Source organism: Phodopus roborovskii, unplaced genomic scaffold, assembly GCF_943737965.1.
Source record: "Phodopus roborovskii unplaced genomic scaffold, PHOROB, whole genome shotgun sequence".
NCBI classification, from domain to species: domain Eukaryota; kingdom Metazoa; phylum Chordata; class Mammalia; order Rodentia; family Cricetidae; genus Phodopus; species Phodopus roborovskii.
This window is the reverse complement of record NW_026126514.1, coordinates 18,142,706-18,163,913: the sequence shown is the minus strand read 5'-3', so window position 1 is coordinate 18,163,913 and position 21,208 is coordinate 18,142,706. Positions and strand designations below refer to the sequence as shown.

The 21,208-nt window shown below is 40.8% G+C and overlaps 1 protein-coding gene across 1 annotated transcript; it reads left to right on the top strand.

The window, feature by feature from the left end:
- The first annotated feature begins 1,032 nt into the window (after positions 1 to 1,032).
- Positions 1,033 to 20,551, top strand: Sav1 (salvador family WW domain containing protein 1). Its single transcript, XM_051195941.1, has 5 exons — positions 1,033 to 1,179; positions 2,912 to 3,358; positions 9,816 to 10,086; positions 15,980 to 16,123; positions 18,810 to 20,551. Exons 1-5 carry the CDS (start codon positions 1,086 to 1,088, stop codon positions 19,015 to 19,017), a joined length of 1,164 nt encoding a protein of 387 aa, XP_051051898.1. The 5' UTR covers positions 1,033 to 1,085; the 3' UTR covers positions 19,018 to 20,551.
- Positions 20,552 to 21,208: the final 657 nt, after the last annotated feature.

Sequence of the window (21,208 nt, the reverse complement as noted above, 5' to 3'; positions counted from 1 at the left end):
TGTTATGTGACTCATGTTTCGCTTCTGTGTTTTAAGCACCAGGGAAAACATTCTCTTCTGTCAAGGGGGATGAATCCCATCTTATTTTCCAAGGATTATTCTGTGTACCTGACTGCGTTATAGAGAACAAAGTAGAATCCGCTGTGTTAGAAAACTCTTGAGTTCTGCACTCAGGCGCTCAAAGGCCTCAGGAGTGAACTGCAAGAGAAAACACGTGGTTATCGACCATACTATTAAAAGAGATAAATATAATATTAACGTCAGATTTATCTTAGGAGTTGCAGAAACCCCATCTTCTTTGTTTTGTCCTTTTGATCTGAAAACCGGAGTGGGGACACGGGCGAGGGAGAGCGGGAGTAAGGGGGAAGGACAGAAGAAGCGAAGAGAAAGACTCAGCTTCTGGGGCAGTCACGCTGTCACCACAAGAGGCCCCGGCAGTCGCGCTGTCCCGCGTCCTCGTCGGCCCGGGACGGTCAGGGCAGGGGACGCGGCTGCGGGCAGCTCGGCCTCCGCTAGGGCGCTCAGGTCGGAGGCGAGCGCGGCTGCGCGGCCCAGCGGGCCCTGGCCGGCCTCGACTCGGGCTGCTCAACGGCCGGAGCCGCCGCGCGCAGCCGCGTTGAGGGCCGCGGTGGTCGCCGCGCCGGCCCGTTAGCCGCCCGCCGCGTGTGCCCGCACGCAGCCGCGCCCGCGCGCCGGCGCCCGGAGGGGGCGTGGCCGCTGGCGCGGCGTCGGCTTTCCCAGCATGCCCAGCGGCGCGGGGAAAGTTTACCGGACGTAGGCGGTGGCCGCGGCGCTAGCGGCTCGGGGCGGCGGACCATGGCCCTTGCGGGCGGCCGCGGCCCTGCGTCAAGGCGGCCCCGGGCGGCGGCGCTGAGCCGGTCGACTTCGCGGGAGGAGCTGCCCTGCGACTGAGCGGCGGCGGGCGCGTCTAGCGCCGCCAACATGCGGCGGGGCTTGCGGGCGGGCGCGGGCGGCGGAGAGCAGAGGCGGAGGCGGCGCCGGCCCGGGAGGCGGCGGCGGGCGGCGGGCGCTCGACCCTAGCGAGGCTGCTGGGGCGGCGGCGGCGGCGGGCGTCGTCCGTGAGGATGCTGTCCCGCAAGAAAACCAAAAACGAGGTGTCCAAGCCGGCCGAGGTGCAGGGCAAGTACGTGAAGAAGGAGACGTCGCCCCTGCTGCGGAGTGAGTGTCGCGGGTTGGGGACCCTGCGGAGCCCCGGGTGGTGCTGGAAAGGCAGACTCTGGGGAATGCATGGCTGTGCCTGGTGTTGGAGGAAAAGTGCTTGTACCGGGGCGCTTCTCTGCCTGGTATGTCGGGGCGTGCCCGGCGTTTGCGACCATCGCGGGCGACGCTCGCTCGCGCCCCAAGCAGCACACGCAGAAAGACCGGACTCCTTAGCCCTGCGGCGGGACACGGACTGGTAGCCGCTACCCAGAGCCGCCTCCTCTCTCAGAGCAGACGAGCCCCTAAAGTAGTCGGATTAGGTTTTGCACCCAAAATTCCGAAAAAGCAAAGTACTCAGAATGATTTCTGCCACAGCGGGCAAGTAACTAACTTTCTCCCCTCGTCTATGTAGGGTATGTTCCGTCTCCTCCCACAGCTTTCCTTCTCCGTTTGAAATAGGTGACTCTAAGTTTTTAAACTTGAGCGCCTCGATTTTCTTTAGTTTCTGAGAAGGAGCTAATCCTTTGGTTCTTATTCTAGAAGCTGGGCCCCTTGTGTAATGTGCGTTTCCTTCTTGGAAGCTCGTAGTAACCGTGTGACTTAAATTAACCATTACCTCATACTGTATTTGGGAAAGCTGTCCACAGAGGTTCCTAGTATTTGCCCAAGATCACGCAGAAAGGGGTGGAGAGCGTTTGATTTTTCATTGTAACCATGTGTTGAGCCTTGCAAGTTATGTTAATAATTGTAGGGCTTGACGACAAAGTTGGTCTGGTGGGTATGTCAGAAACTTAAAACTTTAGTTTTAATTGCTTGTTTTTCTGTTTTTTAGGTGATAGCTTGTTTTTTGCTGCAAATAAAATTTACTAAACATTACCTGAAACCATGCAACGTGTTGAGTTGAATCTTTCAGTGAATAACTCGATAGAGTGTTTCTGTCAACTGTTAATTATTCCAAAATTAAGATATTCTAGTGTTAGCTTCTGACACTTCTCAGTATCATTTACTTAATGAATTCAGAAAATGTGCTAAATATCCAGATTTCTTCATGTTTTAAAGGTATTTGTTTTCTAGCTCAGAAAATCTTAACTGCTGAGCCATCTCTCCAGTCTTCTAGCTAAGACAATCTAAGCTGTTCACACATTGTTTCCCACAACCCATTGTCTTGCTTTGAGTTATCTGCTCTTAAAGGAGCCATAATTATAATTACAGGCTTATTATTTTTCAGCAGATTCAACATTTGTGTGCGCATTTTTGGAATTAGATTGTTTTTTAATTTCTACCCTGAACAGTTTTGCTTTCTAGTTTTGATCATTGTACCTAGAACTGGGTAATTCTGGGAGTAGAAAGACAAAACTGTTAATTTAAAAAATCTTTTAAAAGAAATTTGTCTTGCATGTTTTGGAGGAGCATTTTTTTTATTGCAATGAAACTGTGTTTGCATGAACAAAGATTCTTGGCAACACCTTACATGATGCTGCTGACTGCATTGATTTATTAGATTATTTTCAATCTTGCTGACATTGTATCATATATGACAATATACAGTATCAGTTCAGGTGTTGCTGAGCTTACACATAGCCATTAATGCAGATTATAAGTTTATTTGCTTGAGAAAATAGTCTCAAAGTTCTAGTGTTAAAATTTAAATTTTGTTTTCTGGAGCTCTTTGTTATTTTGACATAAACAAGTAACTTTAGAAGAGTGAAGTTATTTATTAAGGTAGTGATGTTATTCTGTTTGATTGTAGATCTCATGCCTTCATTCATTCGGCATGGTCCAACAATTCCAAGACGGACTGATATCTGTCTTCCAGACTCAAGCTCTAATGCTTTCTCAGCTTCTGGAGATGGAGTAGTTTCTAGAAACCAGAGTTTTCTGAGAACTCCAATTCAAAGGACGCCTCACGAAGTAATGAGAAGAGAAAGCAACAGACTGTCTGCACCTTCTTCTTACCTTGTCAGGAGCCTAGCAGATGTTCCTGGAGAGTATGGCTCATCACAGTCATTTTTAACAGAAGTTAATTTTGCTGTTGAAAATGGAGACTCTGGTTCCCGATACTTTTATTCAGATAATTTTTTTGATGGTCAGAGAAGGCGGCCACTTGGAGATCGTGCACAAGAAGACTACAGATATTATGAATACAACCATGAACTCTTCCAAAGAATGACACAGAATCAGGGGAGGCACACTTCAGGTAACTTGACATAGTAAATAGCACATTGGTTTATACTCACTGATATTTTGATTTAAAAAGGTGGTCTTCCATGGACTTTTTTGGAAGGGAAAAAATTCCTAGAGAAAAAAAATTTCTATTTTGCCATTCTTGCTTCTGCCTGCTTGCTAGTAGTTTTAAAACTGTAATGAATGACAGAACTCTTGGTTCTCTTTATTATGTTATCATATTAAACTTGATGTTTATCTCAAGGCCATCTTGGCTGTATACACTTTGGGGCTTAAAAACATGATAAATTTAATGTCTCTAGTTAGATTGAAATTAGATTTGGATTTGGTAGAATGAGAAAGGTAAGCCTCTCCAAAAATTTGTCTTAAACCTAAGAAAGGAAAAAAGAAGAGGAATTGACTGTGCTAGGTATACAAAGTGTGGGCAGTTGCACACTTGTGATCTAGCGTTGTTTTTCTAAATCTCACTTTTTGTAGTCAATAACAATTTCTCAGGTTGGTCAAAAGACTGCCAGCTGGTTAATTATGTGTGAAATGTGGCTTTTTTGTAGCAGGTGGGAAACATTGTGTTAATGAAGAGAGCAGCACTCTTATGTTCTGACCTGGAGGTAATCCCCAAGGAGGGGATTAAAGAATGTGCTACCTCCACTCCTAAAGTGCTTATTACTGTAGATGAACTGGTGTAAGATAAGAAAGCTTTTCTCACTTAGTAAATTATAGGCTTTAAATTTGGCAGGATAAAGATAAATGTGTGGGAATGATTATTTGTTTGTTTGTTTTTATCAGCCACAACTTCTACTAAACTGACTTAACAATTTGGAATGCAAATTTTAGCCATAGGAAAATTATCTTCATTTAATATTAATTATGTGTCTAGTATTTTCTTGATCCCCTTGGGATATCTTATATTTAGAGAGACAAAACCAGCATACACACAAAGTTCTGAAACAACTCGTGGTTCTATTTTGTAGTACTAACTGTTAGAGGGAGCCAGAAGAAAGATGAGTGTTAACTGGAATAGTTAGAGGAATGCATGCTCCAAGGAGCAGATAGAATTTGAAGTAGGCTTGGACTTGGCATTAACAGGGTAGAAGAAAGACATTTTAGGTGGAAAATTGGGGATACCCACTGCAAACAGAGTAAGGGTGGTTTACATTTAGGAGACTATATTCCTATCTATTTTAAGAAATAACAATGTAAGGTGAAATGGAGACTCATGGTCTATCAGAAAGCTGAGACTTGAAACAAACCATTACACATGGTTAAAAGCACTGGCTACTCTTCCAGAGGACCAGGTTAATTTCCTAGTACTCATGTGGCAGCTCGCAGTCCTCTAACTCCATTTTTGAGGGGATTTGGTACCCTCTTCTGGCCTCTGTAGGCATTAGGCATGCAAATGATGGAGTATATGTTCACCGCCCTCAAGATCTAAAAGAGCATCAGATCCCCTGAAGTGGAGTTATCTGCAGTTGTATGCTGCCACATGGTACCTGGGATCAGAACCCAGGCAAGCCCAGAAAGTGCGGTTAACCTCTCCAGCCCCCAGTGATTAGCATTTTAAAGAAAATTAATGAAGTACCTGTTTCAGACATTTGGAGGGACAAGAAGAAAATGGGACACATCCAAGTTCATAAAACTAGGGTCATAAGCTAGGCCTTGGTGGCACATACCTTTAATCCCAGCACTTGGGAGGCAGAGGCAGGCAGAACCTTGTGAGTTTGAGACCAGCCTTGTCTACAGAGAGTTCCAGGACAGCTAGGGACAGAGAAACCCAGTGTTGAGGGGGAAAAAAAAAAGATTTTAGGTTATAACCAACATCTGCTTTTAATGTCAGTACACTTCCATTCTGAGTCTCTTTTGTTTAAAAACAATTTGCCTTTTAATTTTTTCCTTTCTTTTGTTTCTTTTTGGACACAGGGTTTTTCTCTCTGTAGACAGAGCAACTTGGGGAGGAAAAGGTTTATTTAGCTTACAATTCCACATTATTGTCAAAGGAAGTGAGAACAGAAACTCAAAGGGCAGAAACCTGGCAGGAGGAGCTTGCTCCATGGCTTGCTCAGCCTGCTTTCTTATAGAAGCCAGGACCACCATCCCTGGGATGGCCCCACCCACAATAGGTTAGACCCTCCCCCAACAATCACTAATTAAGAAAACACCCTACAAGCTTGCCCACAGCCTGATCTTATGGAGACATTTTCTTTACTGAGGCTTCCTTCTCTGCTGATTGTATCATGTGTTATGTTTACATGAAACTAGCCAGTACAATGTGTGATTGTGGGTGCTTATGTGTTTGGGCATGTGCACACGTGTGTGTGTGTGCGTGCGCGTGTGTGTGTGCGCGCGCACGCACGCACGCACGCACGCTCATGTATGGAGGTTAAAGGACAACTTGCAGGAATTGGTTCACTCCTTCCACTTTGTGGGTCCTGGGAATCAAATGCAGGGCTTGGTGCTAAGTACTTTTACCCTCAGAGACCAGTTGACCTCTTGCTTGCTTGCTAGCTGGCTTGCTGGTCAGTCTAGCTGAATTGATTAGTTGGTCCTAAACCTATTTTTGAAGTTTTAAAGATCACATAATTTATCAGGCTTTATTTTAAAACTACTGAATTTGTATTTACTCCAGTAAATGTGCAAGCATTTAGTTCATTAGAATTATCTTGTGAAGCTGATACAGTTTTATCTTAGCAAGTGAAGCAGCAGTTGTCTTAGATCAATATGTAAAGGCCCTTTACCAACATCCTAATTAACACACAATGTAGCATTTGTTATCTTACTGTGTTCCTTATGGAACTCATGGTTCCAGCTCCCACTTTACTGTCTTCAGGTACTACTGAATTTAGAAATGAGAAATTTTAAGCGTTGTTCACACATGTAGGTCTCAGGCAGCTTCATGGTTGTTAAGGTCTTTGAAGCTCGTGAAGCTTGGTAAAGACAAAGTGCTAGTTGATCCTTAGAATATCCAGTCCTTAGCTTGTGAATGCTTACTTTAAATTTAATGGAGCATATTTGTACAGTTACAGCCATAGACAAAAGCTATTCATTTATGAAAAAATGCCAGTTACTATTTTCTGGGACCAATTTAAATTATGGAAAACTTATTTTTTAAAGTTGTAGCTCAGAAACTAAAGATCTTTTATTTTTCTTATTGATTAATTTAAAATTGGTAGTTTGCTTGCTTGTTTTTGTTTGAAGAGTTATAATTGATCTTTTGTTGCTAAAATGATATGGTTAGTAATGCTCATCATTTGATTTTATATAGTGGGCTTTGGTAAAATAACTTTCTCAAAACTTTTTTTTTCCTTTCATGTGAAATGGTAGTAAGTCTTTTTGCTTGCGTTCCTCATGGATGCATTATATGAATTTTACTACATGTGTTAGGACTTGTCTCTCTCATTGTGATGTTCAGTTTTAGCATGTTCTCCTTGTCAGCCTGGTTTATTCATCAGGAAGTTCTTTTTTGGGGGGAGACAGTAATGATCCTTTTTGTTGGGTATTGCAAACTGTGATACTTTAATTCTGTTATTTCTTCTGATTTTGTAGTTGGAGTTCTAAAACAGTTTTTATAAGTACTTGCTGGTTATTCATTTAGGAAAGAAGGGGTAAACACTAGATCTTTCCTTTCATTTACTGTTTTTCTTAGTAATGAAGTGCTACCCTAGCCATTTCCAAAGGTAAGTAATGAAATTTTTTTGTGGGGTATCTTCATGACCTCATGGATAACTTTTTTAATTCCAAGATTTACTCAGGTTTAACTAGGTTTTTCACTAATATCCATTTTATGTTCCAGGATCCACTCATGTCTATAGCCTTCTGTTGTCTCCGCCGCTTTCATAGTTCTTCTGTGTTAGACATTTTGTAGAACCCCCTCAATATGACTTTGATATTTTCCTCCTGATTAGATTGAGCCGATTTTACTGGTTTGAGAGGTGGAAGAGGGAGGAGATAATGGGAGAGAGATAAAGATGAAGGAGAAAAAAAGAAAAAAATCTAATGTGTAAAGAGGTACACTATCCATGTGATATTACTGTGGCGGATTTCTCCATTGGACATCATTCTTTTACCCCTTGTAAACTGTTTTTGTTTTTTATTTTATTTTTGTTTATGTTTTTGAATGGGAGTCAATAACACTAATGCACTTTGAATAGGGCAAGTATATTGAGCTTTCCCTGTTGGGGTATGGATATCTAAATATGTGCAGGTCTTCTCAACATATCTACACATGTGAATATATCTACACATGTGAATTTTTCCACTAAGGAAGTTTTCTCTCATTTCTCATTCTGTAGTTCTAACACACATATGCATTATGTATGTTTATTTTATATTTAGAGTTACAATGTGATTTTGAGTCATCTATTGTACGTTGTTCCAACTTTAAACGTTAGAAACTTTCTAGATTACATCCATATTTTATTTTTTAATAGTTCTTTCTGGGATTATAGAATGTTAAGCACATCTTGTGATTCCTGACCCAGACCTAGGACAAGTTCTATAGCACAAATTCTAATTGGTATTAATAATAAAAACTCAGAGTCAGCTAACAGGGGCTGAAAGCTGAAAGATCAGAGAAGCAAAGCAGCCAACCACTAGAGAGTTCTTACTTCTACCAATGCTCAGACTACAGGGGTGATCCTGTCTGTCTTCAGACTTGCCTCCTCAGACTCATCCTCAGACTGCACTGCTTCTCAGACTGCCATGAGCTCCTATCTCCTTCTACCTTATATTCCTCTCTCTGCCCAGCCATATCTCTTCCTGTCTCCTTAGTGCTGGGATTAACGGCATGCCACTCCAAGTACTGGGATCACCTTTGTGAGAGCTCTGTTTCTCTTTTAGACTGGATCCATTTTATGTAGCCCAGGGTAGCCTTGAACTAATAGAGATCATCTACCTCTGTCTCCCAAGTGCTGGGATTAAAGGTGTGGCCACCACTGCTTGGCTTCTCTGGCTAACTAGTGTTCCTAGCTTTGCACTCTGATCTTCAGGCAAGCTTTTTTAGATCATAAACAAAATATCACCACCAAGTTCATGTTGAAGAAACAAGTTCTAGGTCTGGGTTCGGAGAGGAGAGAAAACTTAGTTGCATAGTTTAGGAAATAACTCCCGAAGCTGTTAACAAGAGGCTTGTATTTTAGCTGGAGGTTTCAGTCCATCGTTACATGCACAAATTTATGACATTAAAGCAGCTGGTTTTCCCAAGTGATCCTAGGGAAAGCACATGAGCTTGATAGGGACAGAAGCTTCATGATCTTTTGTATCTTATCCTTTCTGCCATAAATTATTGCTCACAGAGACAGGTGAATACCAGGAAGTCTGAGATGGTGGAGCCCAGGACTTTTAAGTGTGACTATATAAAGGAAGCATATTACCTGCATTTTTTTCACTTGTTTTGGGTGGGGTTGGACAGGACCTCTCTCTAGCCCAAGCTGGCCCAGAACTCTGTGTGCAACTAGGCTTACCTCAAACTTGTGGCATTCTTTCTTCCAGAGTCTCCTAAATGCTGGGAGTACTGGCAAGAGTCATCATGCCTGGCTGTCTCTCTTACTCTTAATCTCTCAGGGTAGGAAGTAGAGAATGTCTTCATGAGAGAGAGTAGCTGTGCAGGCCACTACTCTGCCCTGACCTAGGCATCCAGTGGCATAATCATCTACTGTGTCAGTATCGGTTCAGTGCTAGCCCTTCTATAGGCTGTGCTGCAGTGACGTGTTAGTGAGTACAGTTTTAAAACACCTACCAATAACCTGTATTTATTTATGAGTTTACATTTCATCCTTTAGAATTTCAGCTTAAATAGAAGCATTTCTATTCAAGCATACCTTAATTTTAATGTTTCTTCTAAACTGTTTTAGTCATTGCTGTTTTCATAGATACTGAAATGATTGAAAGAAACATTGCTCTTCTAAGCTGGGACTCTGGCATTTCAGTGTATTAAGATTGTCAGTATAATTTCAAAAGAATCATTCCTTAAAGCTCAACATTTTACTTAGCCAAATAATGTATAGCTAATTGGAAACGACTTTATGATTTTTGGAGCCATCATAAGTGGTACATTTTCATTAACCTCTATTTCTAGTTGTGGTCAGCATGTGGCTATTTGACTTATTTGCATGTTGACTGCCTTGATAATCTTATTTAATAATTCTAGGGCACAGTTAGATTCTTCTAAAAATTATGAACTTGGAATGGAATGGTTTTACAAGTTTATTTTTGCTTTTTCTTTTTTAGATAACATTTCAAATCTTAAATCTTGAGATTTTTCCTTTCTTCACTTTTCCTTTAGCAGTACAAGTATTTCCTATGCCCTGGTGATAGAAGATTCAAATCAACAAGCCAAAACTCATATTTGTTTCAAAATTCAGTTCTTTCTCTTTCTAATTTAATAGTAATGACTAATTTTGTGGAAATCTTATATTGACATATTCATAAATTTTAATAGACAATTGAACACTTGCTCCATTTTCTTTTCTCTTCAGGTATTGGGAGAGTTGCTGCTACATCTCTAGGTAATTTAACTAACCATGGATCTGAAGATTTACCCCTTCCCCCTGGCTGGTCTGTGGACTGGACAATGAGAGGGAGAAAATACTACATAGATCATAACACAAACACAACTCATTGGAGTCATCCTCTTGAACGAGAAGGACTTCCTCCTGGATGGGAACGAGTAGAGTCCTCAGAATTTGGAACCTATTATGTGGATCACACAAATAAAAGGGCTCAGTACAGGCACCCCTGTGCTCCCAGGTAAAGTGGCAGTTTCGTTTTCAGCTTTTCTGTTTTGAGAGCACCCTGTGTTACATTTTGGTCTCACATTTTTTTGAAGAGATGAGCATCTTGAATGATGCTTGAGATTTTAAATAGATATTTCTCAAAGTTTATATTTATCCTAGATATACTTTAGTAATGAATGATTTTAATAATTAGTAAATTTTTTAAAAGTATTTTCTCTGAAACAAATGTGTCTTTGTGATCCGATTCCAATTAGAAGAGATGCCAGAATATTTTTGTTGTAGACACCCAGAAATTAAAGTTAGTAAATCAGCCGTCTCATCAGTCAGACCCACTTCCTAGTAAGTCAGAATATAATTTTGACATTATCTTGCTGTTTTTATTCAACTTCAGACACGATTTTATGTTGTTTGCTTACTGAAGTAAAAGTTGGAATAGAACAAAACAGTGTAGCTTTTTAAATAAATATAACCAGTAATTCTTTGGACTGTTTTGAATGATACTTAAGCCTTGTGTTATCTAATATTGTAGCCAGTTTTCATATGTGGCTATTGAGCACTTGAAACTTGATAATCCAATTCATATTGCTGGAAGTGTAAAATAGACACTGTACTTCAAAGTACATATAAAACTAAGAAGCAAATAGTTCACATTAATTACGTTTAAGCTGTAAGAACTTAGTGCAAGTATGTAACATCTCATAAGCACATTGATAGGTAACTGCCTAGAGTCATCTGGCCTAATACATTTGTTGGTTATGGTGGATATCTATAATTTTTTAAAATCATTAAAATTATAAGAATTCATTTTAGAATTACTATCTACAGGGATAACATTATCTGTATATTGTTTTAAACATTTTACATTTTTGTATTTAGTGATTCAACCTTGAAAATCTGTTTTTCCTAGTGATTACATTTAGCACTTAGCTTTATTGAATGACTTCATGAAGTTGTTGAAGAACTAAGCCCATGGTTATGGTTTGCTGTCACGGAATAGCATCCGATTTGAAAGGCTATTTTGTTTGTAACAACCTATTGATTTATAAAGTAATTTTCCAAATGATTGTTTCTCTCAGCAGCTCTGTAGATGTTAGGTAGAAGAGAATCAGTACTCGCCAGTTCATATAGTAGTATTAATAGGTGTTCCACTGTATGACAGTCTTTATGTAGAACTTGTAAATATCATTTGTGGTACGAATTTATGTGTCTGCTTTTACAAAAAAGTAAAGTAAAGGCAGTTCTACCTACATTTCATATAAATTGTAGGTGGTTAGACTGAATTTAAAACACAAGCTGGGCATGGTTGCTTACACCTTCAGTCTTAGTACTTAGGAGTTCAAGGCGAGCCTGGTCTACATAGAGTTCTAGATAGGGCTATATAGTGACACTTTGTCTCAAAACTACAACAAAAACCAAAACACAGGCATATTTGCTTTTAAAGCATACGGTATCAATTACTATTTCCCTTTGAACCCACTTATTAAAAATGTTGGAAGATACAATTAGTTCAATTTTCATGTTATCTTTAAATTGATGGGGTTGGAACAATGGCTCAGTCATCATGAACACTTGGCTGCTTTTTCAGAGGTTCCGAGTTTGGTTTCCAGCACCCCTGTCAGGTATCTTATGGTGGCCTGTAACTACTCCAGGGTATCTGATACTCTCCTGGCTTCACACATACGAGGAGACACACACATAAATAATCTTAAACTGAACTGTTAAACATAGTATAATCTAGATCTTATTTTAATGCTAATTAAGAAAGCAGTGACCTTCTTTCATATTTGCATGTCTTTTGTGTTTAGAGGCAGGCAGACTCATTTCAGTTTTGTCTTTATGCCTGAAGTACCTCAGTCTGGTTTCCCAGAATTCACTCTGTAACCTGCAGGTGTTGAGTACTTTGCATAGTACCCTTCTAGGAACATCTCACTTGTATATAACTGTTCTTCCCTGCTCAGCTTACTCAGGCTGTAGAGCTAATTGAAACCTGATCCTTTTTAATTCTCTGATTTACAGAAGGCTCTAGTCCACTCCCAGTCCTGCTGCACTACCTACTCCAGCCTTACTTTTTCAGTCAACAGGAGGAAGAGAAACATCCTTTTCTGTTCTGAGAAAAGCTATAGACCTTTCCAATATATATGTTGGAAAATTACTAGCTATTTGCATAAATCTGTGCTTATGATTTAAGCCTCGTAATAAAGGTTAAAACTAAGACCCAGGTTTTTATAACCTTTAAAGCTTTCCTTAAAAAGAATGAATACCAGCGAGGAGATATGTCTTAAAACACAGAAGGATTAACTTGGTTTTTGTTGTTGTTGCTTGATTTTTTTTTAAATAGATTTTTGAGTTTTACTAAAATTTCACATGAACAAGAAATTGAATACAATCATTGCTTTGACATAGAAGCCAAACAAATTTTGTAGGGCAGATTTCAAAAATGTGTGAAATTGTAACAATTTAAAAACATAGTTAATCTGCTTCTAGGAATGCTGAACATACAGTCACAAAAAAACAAAAAACAAAAAAAAATTCAAGTCTGTTTGTTTTAATTTCTTAAGACTACTAAGACAACGCACTAGCTTGCTTGTACTTTTATTTACAGCGTATTTCATATACCTATGAAATGTGTTCCAAATCCAGAAAAATAGAACTTTCCAAACCAAAGGTTTTGATTTAACAGATTATTTTGAAGCTAAAATGAAGCCTGGAATGATGAAAACATTGTCGCCCATAATAAGGGAGCTCTCCAAGCCCAATAATGTCCAAGAGCATTAGTGAAAAGAAAAAAATAAAAAGCCTTGAGTATATACACAGTGATGATTTCTTCAGCTGAATACAAATGGCAACAAAGTGCTACTTAAAGATGAAACGGTTAAGCCAATTTTATTTTGAAGAATGTAGATATCAAGCCAGTCGTATTTTGGCCAGTATTATCTTCAAGCCCTCACTTGTCTATTTCCACTGTTGCCTCTAAATATCCTGAAGTAAAATTCCTAGTTGTCATTATTGTAACTTCAGTTAGTAGAATAGTTACTACATGTTGAGGCAGCTGCTGATCCATGGGTTGGGAACCCCAGTTTTGTTGGCTGTTGGCCTCATGACACCTGGACTCAGGCTGGCTGTATCTGCTTTTTTCTTGCCTCCTACATTGCCCCCTCAATTGCCCTGTGCTCCACTAGGACCATGACCTCTTTGTTACTATTCTACAGGACCCCTCTGCCACTCCTGAGCATCTTGGTGGTCCCAGATGTGCCTCCCCCCCCCCCCCCCCCCCCCCCGTGAAAAGCTAGACATGGTGCTTCTCACCCCCTTGGTGGTAGTGTAACGCCTCACTCACCCTCTCCTTCCTCTTCCTGTTCCTCTCACTTTGTAACCATCTTCATAGTCTCCACAGTAGTTGTGATAATCATAATCATAATATTTACTGTAGTAGCCTTCATAGCTGTAGTAATCTGGACTGTAGCCATATTCGCTTCTCCTTCCACCATAGCTTCAGCATCTCATTTGGAATAGTCTTCATATAGAATCCTTCTGGAGGCCCTTCTAACAGCTTGGCATTCTTTCTTTTCCTTCTGGTGGCTTAGCTCAGACAATTTCATTCCTCCCCCTTCTGTTTCTTTTCCATTCATTTCATCCCTAGCCTCAACAGCAGCTCTTCTGTCTTCAAAATAGAGAAATGCACAGTCTTTTGACGTCTTCATTCTCCAGCTTTCCAAACTCAGAAAATGGCTTTTCCATATTTCTTGTCATTGTAGTACCTATTGCTGTGAAGAAACACCATAAAGGAAAACATTTAATTGGTGCAGGCTTACAGTTCAGAGGTTTAGTCCATTGTCATCATGGCAGGAAACATGATGGCATGAAGGCAGACATGGTACTGGATCCATAGGCAGCAGGAAGTGAGACACTGGTCCTGGCTTGAGCTTCTGAAACCTCAAAGCCCACCCCCCAGTGATACACTTCTTCCAACAAAGCCTCACTTACTCCAGCAAGGCCACACCTCTGTGAGTCTGTGGGCCACACCTATTCAAAACCAGCACACACTTAAACCGTCCTCCTCCACTCAAATCTGAGAGTCTGGGGGCCACACCTATTCAAAACCAGCACACACTTAAACCGTCCTCCTCCACTCAAATCTGAGAGTCTGGGGGCCACACCTATTCAAAACCAGCACACACTTAAACTGTCCTCCTCCACTCAAATCTGAGAGTCTGGGGGCCACACCTATTCAAAACCAGCACACACTTAAACCGTCCTCCTCCACTCAAACCTGGGAGTCTGGGGGCCACACCTATTCAAAACCAGCACACACTCAAACCGTTCTCCTTCACTTGTACTTTCCCACTCGTCAGCCAGTGTCTGGCTGTGCTGCTGACTTGTGATCTTCATTTTTTTGTCGTTGGGTAATGATAGAGAATAACCTCCACCAAACCCTCTTAAACCTGTGACTTTACTGAGCTCTTCCAGAATGTTTTCTTTAGTTTTATTCTTGGGATCAGATCCAACAAAATGTCTGCTGTTGGCCACAGAAATGCATACTCTCAGGTGTTTGCCAGGACGAATTTCATAGCTCTCACACAGTTGAGTTGCTTCCCAGGCAGCTTCCTTTCCACAGAAGGTAATAAATGCATATCCTTTGTTCTGACTAGAGTGGATCCATCATGAGACGTAGATGCCAGAGAGGACCAACCTTCTCACAAAGGGCATCATCTCACCCTCCCACAAGTCTCTTGGGATTTTACCTGTGAAGACCTGTTTCAATTCCAGGTTATACACCTGAATACACACTGTCTGGTGGAGGAACATTGTATTTCCTCTCTCCTGTGGTTATGTTCAGAATATAACCATTCTCCCAAGCAAGGCCTTGGTCTTTGCTTCATGGAACCCCTTTGTGGACTCTTGCACCTTGTTCTGTTTTTCTCTTTGCTTATAGGTTTTCATAACTCCATGTAAAAATTCACTTTTGTTTGTATAAAATGGTGGGAGAAGACTTGTTTGGGCATGTACACATGAGACTGTGCAACCTTGAATTGCTGTAGCACAGATAGCCCTTTCTTCATTAAACTCCAAGAGCATCAATTGCTCTTTTATCAAGATCAACGTATGCTACCAACCCTGTCTGAAACATTTCATCAAGTCTTTCTGCCACCTTCTGTGGAGGCCTGCTTCTATCAGTGTCTGTAGTGCTCTGTGTCAGTTACTCTGAAAGTATTCATGGGTTCTTCCTCTTTAAACTGTTCCGCCTGTTAGCCATTGAATTTCCTAGTCATATCTTCCTTCATATCTTAGCTCAGCATGTAGGATGGGGATGGGGCGGGAGGCATCCTCATACTTCAGCTCCTTGGTCTCTTGGCTTCACTCCTATGAAAGTTTCCTCCTGGCTCAGGTAACCTTGGAACTGGCACCCGGCCCCTCGGCCTACTCCACTTCCTCAGGAGCAACCTAGTTATCAACACATTGCACTTGTGTGTAGGTCAGGCCTGACTGATAACCAAAGGAGAAGCGGTAGAGTTGGGAATGCAGAGAGCAGCTGGGGGTGGGGCACAGGAGGACCTTTGGGCCAAAGGACCAGGCACCAGAAGAGCTGAGGGATAAGCAAGGGAAAGGAGGCACCAGGGTGGGACTCAGGTCCAGGGCCCAGGGCCGGTTGCAGTGGGAGCTGCCCTGGCTCTTCTCTTTCTACCTGCCCCTTAACTTGGGTGTTTATCACTAGCAGCATATCAGCTTCCAAAAGAAATGGAGTATATGTTTATACAGTAGAATTTTTAAAAATACCCAGACCCTTACCATAGAAAGTTCTGATAGGGTGGAAGATAGTCAGTTAGGCCTTAAAAGCTGCTGGTCATCATATTTCTGTCCTAGGTGAAGGGCTTACATTTTATTAAATGTCAATTCTTTCTTTTTAGTGTACCTCGCTATGATCAGCCTCCTCCCATCACATACCAGCCACAGCAAACTGAAAGAAATCAGTCCCTCCTGGTGCCTGCAAATCCTTATCATACTGCAGAAATCCCTGACTGGCTTCAGGTTTACGCCCGAGCCCCTGTGAAGTAAGTGAATACATAGTGCCAGCATCTTTGGGGTCTCTAAAAAGCTCAACTTAAGGAGTATCAAGCTTAGCTGGGCAGTGGTGATACACACATTGAATCACAGCACTTGGGAGGCAGAGGCAGGCAGATCTCTGTGAGTTCAAGTCCAGTGTGGGCTATAGAGTTCTAGGACAGCCAGGGCTATACAGAGAAACACTGTCCTGGGGGACTGTGCTTTTCTTATAATATGGACTTCTATGTAACATTTAAGAAAGGATATTAGGTGCCAGCTAAACAAATCTTAGGGAAAAAAAGTATATCAGCACTTACAAAGTTTGGCTTTTGGATTAGAAGGAAGAATTCCTCAAAAAAGTATAAATCCTCATTACTATGTGTGTAGCCCTCTGGCAATGGATACATAAGAATACTAAATATGGACAAGGTTAGTTTTTGTTATTTTCTTTACATTTTATAAGATTAACATTTAAGTTGCAGTACTTATAACCAAACAATAACCCAGGTAAGAACTTGGTACGCTGATGAAACGAAGCAGAACAATCCTGGAGATTAAGTTCCTTGTTAGGAATTGTGAATTTATTTCAGAGAGAAGTTAAACTCCCTGAATGACAGCATTTCTGGGAAACACTTGAGCTGTGAGTGCTTCTTGGTACAACTTTCGTTCCTGTTCAGAGGGAGTTAGATTGCCCAGAAAAGAAAATATCCAGGTTTCTGCAAAGAAAGTAGTCTTATGTTGGTAAGTTTTCAGTCCTCAGGGAACAGAATAAAAAGTAGAAGTCAGTGAAATACCTCCTGTGGCTTTGCTGGTGTCCCCGGATGCACACACCCAAGACAGCTGCGACTGTGAGCTGCACTGGGCGGCTTGGAAGAACTGCTCAGGGTCTTGTTTTTGAAGACATACATATTTATATATTAGATGGGTGAGCCTTTTGGAATAAAGTGGCAAATGTACCCATTAGGTAGGACATGTGATTATTAAAAATAAATCCATTAGAATTCATAATTAAACCTTCCTTTTATGTCTGTCCTACAGTGATTTGAGATAAGATATCAACATAACATAGGTACATGCCTTACTATGTTTACATCCCTCTAATAATGGACATTCACCCTGAAACCTTCTTGTTCCAAAGAACCCTGCTTTTCTGTATTATTAGATCACTAAACATTTTTGCAAGAGATAATTAGTTTTTTTTTTTTTTTTAAGCTCTCGGGCTTTTCATCTATAAATAAAAAAAACTGAATTAGATTGTTGTCTTTTGTTCTTGTCCCTTTCAAAGTGTAAGTTACTACATTAGTAGTTGGTTTTGTAGTTCCAGCTCATCCTGAACCACTTAAGCCCTGAAGGAGGGCTAGAGGCCTTCCAAGACACACACAAGTATAACCAGTGTGTCACATTGTGGAGTTTTCTTCAGTTTAGTTTCATTTTGAAAGGCTTCTTGAATTAAAAAAAAATTTTTAATTATGTTTATGTATGTATTTGTGCACACATATGTGTAGTATTTGAGTCCAAAAGAAAGTATTGAAGTTTTTGCAGCTGGAGTTATAGGGGGTTGTGAGCCACCTGATTTGTTGGGAACTGAACTCTGATCCTTTGCAAGAGCGGTGCATGCTTTTACCATCTCTCCGAACCCATTTTCCTGGGTTTTTATTGAAGTTACTCCTCAGGAATACTTGGCCTAAAAGTAGTGATTCATCCTTTTTCGGGTTCCTTATTTACAGCAGTGAATAGTGTCCCTCATGTACATCTGTTAGCTCTGAGGACACCGGTGACTTTATCCATTTTTCTGCACTATCACTGGGAAGCACAGTGTGCTCTGAAGTATTCACAGTTCCCTAAACTGACTTTGTATGAAGTTATAAGAACATAGGATGTGCTTTTTGGAAATTACAGAACCACTATCGGTCTGGAAATGGTATTAATGATTGCTCAGGACTAATATTAAAGTTGGGTCTTAAACTAAATGGGTACTCTTTAACCTGACGTAATATCTAACAGTTTGTTTTGTTTTTCCCTTTCCTTAAAAAATAAGTGTGTTTGGGGCTGGAGAGAGAGCGCAATTGTTAAGATCATTGGCTGCTCTTGCAGAGGACCCAGGTTTACTTCCTAGCATCCATATGGCAGCTCACTACTGTCTGAAATTCCAGTTCCAGGGAATCCAGTGCCCCTTTCTGGCTTCCATGGGCACCATACATGCATGTGGTACACAGACACATCGTGTGGGCAAAAACACCCATACACATAAAAATGTACTTCAGGTTGGAGAGAGAGAGCAGTTAAGAATGCTGGCTGCTTTTGCAGTTCCAGGGGATCTGACAACTTCTCTGGCTTTCTTGGGCACCAGGCATGCAGTTAAATCATTCATACACATAAAAATGTAAATGAATTTTAAAAAGAGGGGGAAGAGGAAGAGTAGTGTATTTAGAACCATGTGTATTAGCATACTCCTATCTTCCCGGCTGCTGAAGAGAGGAGGCAGGGGGATATTCTGAGCCCAGGAGTTCAAGGTCAGCTTAGGTCCCCAGCTCAAAACAAACAAAAAGTCTGTCTAAATAGCAAGTTTTTCTAACTCAAACATTTTAAAGTAAAACATATCTGTTTACATGTAATAAAATGTCTATAAAATATACCAGTTTATTGTTGTGAATGCACATTTATGTATTATGTTATGAACGTGTTTTATGATAGATATGACCACATTTTGAAGTGGGAGCTCTTCCAGCTGGCTGACCTGGACACCTACCAGGGAATGTTGAAATTGCTTTTCATGAAGGAACTGGAGCAGATTGTTAAGATGTACGAGGCCTACAGACAGGCTCTTCTCACTGAGTTGGAAAACCGCAAGCAGAGACAGCAGTGGTATGCCCAGCAACATGGCAAGAAGTTTTTAAGTTAACTTTATCACAATCCAAGTTTTGTAAGAGCTTTAGTTTCGGATAAATGACTGCAAACAAATACTTTGGTTAATAAAGGCAACTTACTATTTGGAATTACAAAATTATAGTTTTACATATATTTTGTTACCAAATTTTTCTTTTATTGAACCAAAAATTTTTATCATTTAAAGAGCCAGTAAGGCATATGCTTCCAAATGCTGTATATTAAGAAACTGCTTTGAATGTTCTTGATGAAAGGAGTACAGGAAGAGAACGTCATCATACCCAGGCATTGAGGAATCAATCACTCTTTCTTCTTATGGAATACACCCTTCTTGTTCAGAAAAAAGGAAGAGGGCAAGAGCACATTCTTGAAAAATTGCTTATTGTGGTGTGAAGTACTTTGTAGTACAGATGATAAAAACCCAGAGACAGATACTGGGGTGAAAACTGAAGATCAGAGAAGCAAAGCAGCCAGTCAATAGAAAGTTCTTACCTCTACCAGTGCTCAGACTGAAAGGGTGATCCTGTCTTCAGACTGCACTGTTTCCCCAGACTGACTGAGTGCATTGAGCTCTGTGGTGTCTCTTCTTGCCTTACGTTCCTCTCTAGTGCTGGGATTAACGGCATGCTACTCCAAGTGCTGGGATCACCTTTGTGTGAGCTCTGTTTCTCTTTTGACTGGATCAATTTCCTGTAGCTTAGGGTGGCCTTGAACTGACAAGAGATCCATCTGCCTCTGTCTCCCTAGTGCTGAGATTAAAGGTGTGTGCCATCACTGCCTGGCTTTTATGGCTAACTAGTGTGGCTAGCTTTGCACTCTGATCTTCAGGCAAGCTTTATTTGTTAGATCATAAACAAAATATCACCACATTTCTGGAATAAGGTGGATTGACCATTACTATGGTGTAGTTCAAAGTACAAAATAGGACTCAGACCTTTATTGTGATGAACTTGTATGTGATGTACGTGGTCATCTACTCCTCCGCTTCCTAATATAAGCAGGGCAATAGAACCTTTCAGCAATACCTTTAAACAAGGCCTTAGCCTGTATGGGGAAGGTGTGTGCAACTGTTGTTGATACTGCTTCCTTACTTTGAGCCAGAGCATACAACTCCTGTTAATGAGGCTCTGGTGAGACACAACACAAGCTCTCTGACCACATAGCACACTGCCTTCCACCAGGCTGGGCTAAGTTGCCAGAAATGACAATCAGGGATCCAGTAAGATCTTGGTCACTTGTATCTTAGAGAAGTATTTGTCATAAAGGTTGAAAAACTGATCATTCCTCCCCATTTTTCTTGCTTTTGACTTAATAGTTGCTCATAATTAATACCAAACACTTGATTAAGATAAAGTTATGGAACTTCCAGCTGTAAATCTAGAATTCTGTGAGTCTCATCACTCTTCAGCTATGCTTACAAGTGTTGTGAATATGTATATATTTTAGTTTTCCTAAATACAAGCACTCCCTGCTAGAAGTGAGTTTGAATTATTGATTAAATTTTGTGTTTGATTTTATATTACAAGTTATTAAATATATTTTTGTGGAAACCGTCTGATCCTTGAGTCCATATTTTAGTGTTTTAGATTCAGTACAATGTTTGATGCTTTTCTGTTCAGAAGGCCCACAAGCCCAAGAAGTCTATAATGAATGGGGGGTTGAAACTGAAATATGACTGGTGGGACGTATCAGTGGGGAGAAAAGGGAATTTATTGAGCATAGGGCAGGTGTTTCTAAAGTATGACCTGTGGCAGTGTGTGAACTGCACAGACTCTTCTGTCTCTAGGATTTTTTTTTTTTTTTTTTTTTTTTTTTTTGCTCACCATTCCCAAGACAGCTAATGCCTGTTTGGGGTTCCCAGATAGATAAAAGGCATTACCTTTCCCCTCATTACTTCTCTCCCCCTCACTTCATTTATTTTCCTCCAAGACAAGATCTCTTTGTGTAGTCCTGGCTGTCCTGGAACTCACTCTGTAGACTAGGCTGGCCTCAAACTCACAGATTGCCTGCCTCTGCCTCCTGAGTGCTGGGATTAACGGCCTGTGCCACCACACCTGGCCTCCCACCTTGTTTTTTATTGTCTTCTAAGGGTTTGGTTTACTTAATAAACTCCACTAAAGATCTCAGTCATTTGAAATGAATACAGACCCACTGGTTGACATGAGCTGGAAGGATGCAGCACACATAGTGACACATGCTTGTAACCT